Source organism: Cystoisospora suis, assembly GCF_002600585.1.
Source record: "Cystoisospora suis strain Wien I chromosome Unknown contig_505, whole genome shotgun sequence".
Classification (NCBI taxonomy): domain Eukaryota; phylum Apicomplexa; class Conoidasida; order Eucoccidiorida; family Sarcocystidae; genus Cystoisospora; species Cystoisospora suis.
In genome coordinates, this window is record NW_027153306.1 from 14,618 (window position 1) to 22,838 (window position 8,221).

Below are 8,221 nucleotides of genomic sequence, written 5' to 3' on the forward strand. Positions count from 1 at the left end.
CGTCCTTTTCTGAGCGTTTGCCCCACCCTTTTGCTTCGCGTGCGCATCTTAGGCGTCGTGGAGACAAAACGGCTGGTGCTTGGGCGTGACTTCAGGACGGTGGAGTGACCTCCGCTCCGCATTCGGGACTCCGCTCTAGTGGTATGCTATTAAGGCACTCCAAATGGACGGATTAGGAATGCGCACGCTGTTTGCTTTGCTTCATATAAAAGTAGGGCCGAGTTGTGTCTTTTCTTGTCCCTCGGACAATGGTGCTACGTTTCGATGTCTTAGAGATGAAGAGGAGCGACTTGCCCCAGGGGAAACCCGTATCTAGCCTCCAGTGCTCTCTCAATGATTCGTCTGAAGTAAGGGGTCATAGGCACTATACGAAAATAGTCCACAGGTGTGGCAGTAGCTGGCGACAGAGGCTCTCAACGTCTCCGAGTGCACGAATTGTAGAAGCAGCCGGATCAGGATCAGTCAGGGACGAGATTCAATGGCGCCCAATCTGCAGCCTCTCGCACTGTAGCAAGCTCCGTTCCTCTGAGCTCCCGCCTTCTCCTCCCCAGGTAAGTCTTCTCACAGCGCGAGGCCGCGTGCGAACACGGGGATTACACAGGGAGCCAGTCTGTTTTCATTGCAAGAAGTATGGTCCCAGCAGAGTGACCGCCATCCTGCCCCGCCGGCTTCCGAAGACGCGGAGAGGAAGACGGTCGTCAGAGACGGTTCGACAGCTATGCTAAGGTGCTCATCCGGAACAACACCAATACTTCTCAGCACGTTCCCACAGTTATCACTGTATCGCATTATTCGCGTCTGATAAAACACCACCGAGAAAACAGGGTTTTGGAGACAGCAATTGCCTACAGTGTGCTGGTCAAAGACGGAATGGATACTCTAAACGTTGAGCTGGAGCGAATCATCTCCTTCTCTGAACCCGTTCGCTCTTTGTCCTATCGAAACCTTGGAGGACAGACGGTTTTCTGAGGGAAGTTTCTCCCAGCGTCTTTGGTCTGCCGCGCAGCAAGAGTAGTCTTAGCGTAGCAGGTCGGCCGGTTGAATTTCGCCGGAGCCGTCAGTGACTGCTTGTTGTGAGGATCGCAAAGAAAAGAAGAAGGGGGAGCGAAGCTGGCAGTTCCCGAGGATTCCTCATGTTCGGTCCTCGAGCCTCGGTTGCCCCCGTTCGTCTTGAAGGCGCCGGAGGTCGATTGAAGCTGGCTGCAAGTACGTGCTGTCCTCCAAGAGGTTCCAGCTGTCTGCTTCGGGGTCACCCATACAGCTTTGTACGCACAGTTTCCTGTGCCCTTGCGCAAGCAGCCTCCGCCTTTGAACATCCGGAGACACACGGACTCGTGTTTCTCCAGCGCTTCAGGCCGGCCGAAAGTCCGGCTGCAGTGCCGGCATTGATGAGTCATAGTTGCGTCGCTATACTTTGCGAAAGTAGCCTGCAGTCAGCACAGATTGCCGCTGATAGCTGGAGCATTTGAATCGGTTTTTCAGTTCAGTTGAACTCCTTGGTATGACTTCCCTGTGTGCTTCGAACACGCTAGTTGTGCACGGGGCAGCGTACCCACAGCGCCTATCTTCAGCAACGCTGCAGTTTGCAGCCTAGTACACGGTTGCACAGCATCAGTGGAAAGAATCGAAATGGAGGTGCGGAGCGAAGCACTGCAACGGCAGAAAGCACCATCTGCTGACCTGGGCTTCCGCTATAGCGGCTGGGTCCGAAAGCCGGGCCATTCGCATAGCAGCCCGGAACTGCTCGCTCTGTTGCAAAATACAGCACACACGATGGCTCACGCAACTCAGGGCCTGGGGTCCTGTGCCTGGTGGAAAGCTTGCTTGATCAGACGAAACTATGTAGCGGTAGAAAGACTGGAAACCAGGGTCGGCTGCTTGCCACTAGGTGAAACAGAATCTTCTGCACATCTGGAGCAAAGAACTGGAAGGAAAGCTGCATGTTTTGAGCTGACTAGGTTACGCCGCCCTTCTGGCTGATTGGGGGAGGCTTCATAGTCAACTGTGCACCAGTGAACTGCTACGAAGAGAAGCCGACAGTGTTCTCAGCGCTTTACCTGCTTTCTCCACTTGCTCTGCGGCTTTGTCTCAGCACCCCGATCTTCTCGCTTGCTGCACAGAATGCAGAGAAGCTTACAGAAAAGAACCGGCTCAAACAGCCAGACTCCGAGAACTCCTCGAAGGGGGTGGACGTTTTAGTAGCACTGAGTTGCAATGCAAAAGCCACTGGCCCCCACCAGTGTATGGCGTGCGGGCTTGCTGTGAGTTCACGTACATGAGCGCTGTCGATATCCGTCTAGTGCGCACGGCCTGTCGTTTACGGACCCTTAACTCTCTAGGGATACAAGAGAAGGTCACGGGCCAGTTCTCGAGCGCCGCCCTTTCCGAACACACCTTTTATGCGCTGCTGCCTGTCTTTGGACTGCAGCCAGAGTCAAGCCCGTATCGTCTGCCACGCTGGCGAGCCTCCTAATTGTCATGTTGTACTCCTTCCTCTTCGTCATGAACACCTGTAACGTATAGAAAGGCGCCCGTCGTAGACTTGGGCGCGGCCGGGCGATCCTATGCCATGGCGTGATTCACGGCCAAGACAGCCCAGAAAGCAGTCAGGACAGTCCGGCCAAGGGGCATTACGCGGCGTGCCCCTCGGATGTACTGTGCCCGGGTAGCACCTCACGGGTCCTGCTACCTCGTGTCCCGCGGCAGAACAGCCCGTCATCATCAGGAACGCTGATACCAGCGGCGCCAGAACTTTCACCAGACGTCGTCCTTGCATAGGATCGCGAGAATGCAAGCTCCGACGTGAAAGTATGTAGGCAAGTTTGCTGCCTAGCCAAGACAGACACTGCTTGCTGCGGTCAACGCCACTGCCGCAAGACGGCCGCTTACCTTTTGACAGACCTTCACATGTTTCTCGAACGAAGTGCTCGTGAACGTTCGTCGGCAGTCAGGACACTGAAGCAAAAGAGGACAGAATACAGCAGCACGGGCTTTCTCATGGAATTCAGCAACTGTCTCTGCATTGCGGATGCTGGCAATTCTTTGCATCTTACCTGACGTGTAACCTCTGCCTCAAGAGCACTTGCGTCGTCCATTGTGTCCGAGAACTCTTCATCGAAGCTGCCAGACTGCTGATCAAAAGTCGACCCAGTAGACAGAGAATCCATTCGCTTGTTCGTTTGAGTGACTGCACCCTTCAACCCATCTGTTGGTTTTGTATTGCTCTCTTCGTCCATTAGCACTTTTGCCTCCTTTGCTTGACCTCCATAAAAATCCTCAACACACCCGTCACTCGCACTTGGGCTACCAGTTGATCCTGTTCTTCTGGAATGACGACGTGCCTCTGACTTGGAATATTTCTTGCCCGAGCCAGGAGGCGTCGGTTTGTCACCCAGGTGGAGGCCCACACACATGGGGTGAAGCTTTAAGGGGGTTTCATCTTTGGCACTCGAGGTGCTGCTGAGGCTCTCACTAGAACAAAGAGACTTCACCCCCCGTAAACCGGGGTAATCTTCACAGGAGCCCTCGTCATCCTCCGGACGATCATCTGTTTCCTTGTCGCTCGGAGCCTTTTTCCTGAAACTCCCTCTCTGCGACTCCTCCGGTCCGTTTTCGTAAGCATGCTCTTCAGGGAACGGCGACATGAACGGAGTTTGCCCTTGGTTAACGCCATTTCTGTATGAGTCCAGTTGTAGTCGAGAAAAACCTGGGGGACGGGGGCAGCTGCGGGCGCGATTGAAACTGGAGCCCGAATCTCGTTTCTGGCGTTGACCCCTGCCCCTGCGTCCGTTGATCTCGGATCCTGCTGAGTCGATCGAGCCGTGAAACGATTCAGTTTCGTGCTCGACCTGCGGCTCGCCTCTGGCTGCAGTGCAAAGAGAACAAGCAGACTGTCATTCTCGTAGAGCGCAATCGGCTCGACTGGATTTTCTTGTTGAAGCTAGCTGCACATGGACCATGGCCAGCAGTATATCACCGAGATCGACAAGGGAAAAAAGATCGGTCTGGGTTCCAGCCTAAAAGGGGGTGAATGGAGGAAGCCAAATCCTGCTGTATTCCTTCTGGTCTGCTGAGGGCTTCGCTTCTTGCTGATACGCAGAGCCAGTCTACCGATTCAGTGGATACTACACAAACCGTATTTCCAAGAGGCTCAGCTTGTTAATGAGCCTCAAGCCTAGTGTACAAACCAGAATCCCAAGAGGCTCAGCTTATTTAGGAAGCTTCGAGGCCAGTCACTTTCCTAAAGCGTCACGTCTCTTCCGACGCGACATCTCGGGACGCACAAAGGACTAACGTGATTCATGTTCTTCTGTGCCGTGCTCTTTCACATTGGGGCATGGCTTGAAAGACTGAGCGTCGTGTAGCCTGTTCTCCTGGGTACAGCGACTTAGTGCTGATGCCTGGAAAGTTTCACGGGTCATTGCATGACCACCAGCTCGCCCAGACCTGTCTCAGGACACAGGTGAGCACAAGAAAACTGTCGCTTTCTGATCTAAACGTCTCCGGGCCGGAGACAGAGAGAGAGGAAAACCCTCGCTGTCTTGTGCACCTTTCGTGCGGTCTTTGGCGGAATGTGACGAGCTGAATATAACGTTGCAGTGCCGATCACGAACAGCGCGCCTCTTCGAAGGCTCCTCCGCCCGACACCTTACTTGGTCCACGTCTTGCCTCCAAGATGTTCTCCGTGTTTCATGCGAGCTTTCAACAGCCTCAACAGTTTGCCAGCTTGGATCAGCTCCTGCTCCGTGAAATCGTTCAGCCCGGTTGAAGTCCCGGGGCGGGAAACTGAGTCGTCGTACAGTGCATCAATTTTCCTACCGCACGGCTGGCTATCGAGAGCACCTGGTATGAACATGAATGAGAATGGTAGCAACGCAACATATACTGCAGCGGTGTGGCGAATGGCCTTGACACCATCATGTATACAATATAAAAGCGCTATAAAGGCGCCAGGCACGTCGTAGCAAACTTTACTACACTGAAGTCCTTTTTCAGAACATTCCACGCGGCAGAGCTTCACGCTGTGCCTCATTATCATGGCGCTGACACGCATTGGCACCGAGCTCAACTGAAGAGAGGAGCTTCCTCTAGCCAACTGCACAGATGTCCTCCCCCAAAATCTGTCGAGAATCAGAAAGGAGCAGGTTTGTCTCCTAAGCGGGGTGAACCGAAATCCTGGCGAACGCTTCGCTGCGTCGACCCCGATCTGCTACCGCCTCTTCTGCGTCCATTCAGGTAAGGGGTTCGTAAGCGCCGCTGAACACAGAATAGCCTGGTCCAGTCTAAAAATCGAGCTGGTAACACAGAGGCGAACTCCCTAGAAGAGATACGGGGGCTTCACGGAAAACGGGGTCCAACCTTCAGCCGTAGACGAGTTACAAGACATTTTCCCGTGCGCCCTGCGGAGAGCTATTACCCGAACCGCACCTGTGAGCTTCAAAGCCTGCGATGCGACCCAGTCGAAGCCGTCATCGTGCCGCATCCTCGAGGAGATAGTGCCGCTGGAGCGAGAAGATCTTGAACCTTCTTCAGCCGAGGAAGTCTCCGGAAGCTCCGAGCAGGACTCGTAGGAGCTCTGGGTGAGTGCTGTTCCACCGCGGGATTCCCTTTGATTCAAGTTGCTTGAAAGCTGCTCAGCTGGCAGGCGTCGGGGCCGCCGTGTAATCTTATGAGTCGAGACAGCCTCGCTGCCACGTCGGGAACCCGAACGTTCCGGCTTTGTGTCACTGAAATTGCAGCTAGAATCTAACTTAGAAGAGGGACAGCCGAGGGCGTCCGACAGTCGGCCGGGGCTGCCTCGCTGGACATGGCCGACGTCTTCCTTTGCGTCTGAGAAAATGTTGTTGTCTCCTCCATGTTCTTCCCAGCTTGCCACATCCGGCCTCTTCTGGCTTCTGCTGTTCGTGCATCTCTCAGAGAGGCTTCCCACTACGTTTTCTGTCGTCCCATGGTGTACCTGGCTGGCGTGCATCTCGGAGTGATACCTCGGTGAAAGGGACAACATGGTGGGCCTCATAGTGTGACGACGTCAAATCCAGCTAGGGCGTTCCGGAGATTTACTCAAACCGAACAGGCAAGGCAGTTGATTCGAGCAGCTCCGAAGCCCGTCCCTTCCGGGAACCACTGCCCTAGTTACTGCTGCGGCGTTCTATCTACCGAACTGCCGCGCAGAAGTGCCTGTGGGTAGGGGGGAAGATGCTTCGGAGCAGTAAGTCCACATCATGCTCCGATCACTGCGTGTTCCCACGTTTCTTCAGCAGAAGTTGACCATTGCTGAAACTGATTTCTCTCGCCGGACAGCACAAGGCGCAGCTACAGGCGCTCCGGGCGAGGTGCTGCCGCGGAAATCTCCAGCATTGCCGCGCTAAACAACAGACGCGTGCGATTGGCCCCAGGTCGAGTGCGATGAGGGGCAGCCGGCTAAGAAACGGAACAGCGATCAGCGTTACGCGGTTGCTCGACGCCGAATCCCGATAAAATCACAGAGGGGTGGACGAGGTGCGCTGCGCACGAGTGACGCGCGAGCCTTCATGGAGTGTAGGCGGAGGAAACAAGACCCCTGAATCGATTGTCGCCTAGTGCCGCTCTGTCGACATGCGGCCTGCATTCAAAGCCCCAGAGAGTATTGTTTGACCCGCATCTGACAAGCTGCCGAAGCGGCCGCTGGGGCTCCGAGAAGCCTAGGCAATTCCGCTTTACCACAGTACATGAGGGAAGCAGACACCAGATTGTCAGAAGTTCAGTTCTCTTGGTCATTACCATAGACTGCTGCGACAGACCCGAAGAGGTGAAGTGTTGCCGCTCGTACAGGGTTCACTATAGGAGGCCTCCGGTCTCCGGCATAGTTCCAAACGCGATTGGCGAAGTTTGCACGCTGCTACTTATCAACATGGTCAGTTTGAATTGCTCCTGTGTGGAAGCCGCGCCTGTCTGGGGTCGCTGAGGCCGGTAAGCTATGCTTAGAATACAAAAACAGGGACATCGGAGGTCTGCCCTACAAAGGGTGCTGGCCCCACGACGTTCGCAGGGTTGTAAGAGAAGCGAACTTCCCTAGGAGCACATTTTTTCCTCCTTGCAAAACAAGTTTGAAACTTGCTGGTGTTTTCGACTGGTTGGCTCGGTGGTGTTAGTTTGGAAGGAGTCTGGAGTGGAGGAAGGTAGCCGCCCGCTGTCTTTTGACCGTGTAAAGAGAGGCTCCGGGTCGGCGAGGCAAAGTCGCGTTCTCGAGACTTTTTCATGCATTGATCAGCAGCCACATTGGGGTACCACACCGTGATCGACTCTAGACACCTTCCACTTCCGCGAGAGCACACTTCATGGAGCGCATGTACTCCGTTTTAGGAGAAACCGGAGGTTCACTCAGGAATTGGAACTGAAACGAACATGCAAGTCGGAAGACGAGTAGCACTCTTCAAAGCTTGTGTGACCTCAGAGTAGCACCACGTAGGGAGTTCTCCCTCCTTCATGTATGAGTGAAGGAGCGTGGCAGCATCTCTTCACCTAAAGGAAAAAGTGGACGGTATGGTCAAGAGCACACCGTGGTCTAGTCGCACTACAATGGAAGTGAAGAGGTGCCTCGCCTTGCACGAGCTGGTTCCACTCCCGGGGTGGCTGGTTGCAGCAGGGTATCGAGACCGACCACTGAAGAAATAACCAGATAGCCTCTTTATAACACAGCCGGGAATCCTGGCAAGTGTAGTCCGGGAAGCACGCACGTCAAAGCTGGCCTCCGAGGGAGGACGGCTCGCCGTAGGGAGTCACCTCTAGTTATCTTCTCCCCCTACTCCTTCGCTCTTATTATGACTATCGTTACTACTATTGCTATTACCAGCTCCAGCGTGGGAGTATCTTACTACTGCTGCTATTACCGGCTCCAACGTGTTCTCGTCCATGGTCGTCCGATGACAGTTCCTTGCGAAGAGAAAATTCCCCAAAACTGCAAGGAGCGTTGTTCTTTTTCCGTGTCCGCGATCGCTTTCACAAACATGCTACAGTCGCCCTGAGTTATTAAAGATTCTCGGACCTTTACTGTAGCCTCTCTATACAATTCTCTTACTTGCGGCAGCTTGCCACGTCATCACCATCCTGGCCGTATGGAGTAATCAACTGCAGCCGTAGTGCCTCAACGCCCCTCAAAAAACACAGTGCTCGGTTGCGGGTACCGAGGTGGACAATCGATCAGCTGTCAGGATACTTCTACATCGGAGCTCTATCACGCGTG

At 54.3% G+C, this 8,221-nt stretch overlaps 1 protein-coding gene across 1 annotated transcript; it reads right to left on the reverse strand.

Annotated features, from left to right (window-relative positions):
* Positions 1-2,889: 2,889 nt before the first annotated feature.
* CSUI_001288 (uncharacterized protein) lies at positions 2,890-4,855 on the reverse strand (the record flags this gene model as incomplete). The annotated part of the gene is made up of 4 exons (XM_068061494.1): positions 2,890-2,955; positions 3,054-3,865; positions 4,295-4,446; positions 4,653-4,855. Coding segments are annotated over 4 exons (1,233 nt in total), but the record flags the coding sequence as incomplete, so codon positions are not given.
* Positions 4,856-8,221: the final 3,366 nt, after the last annotated feature.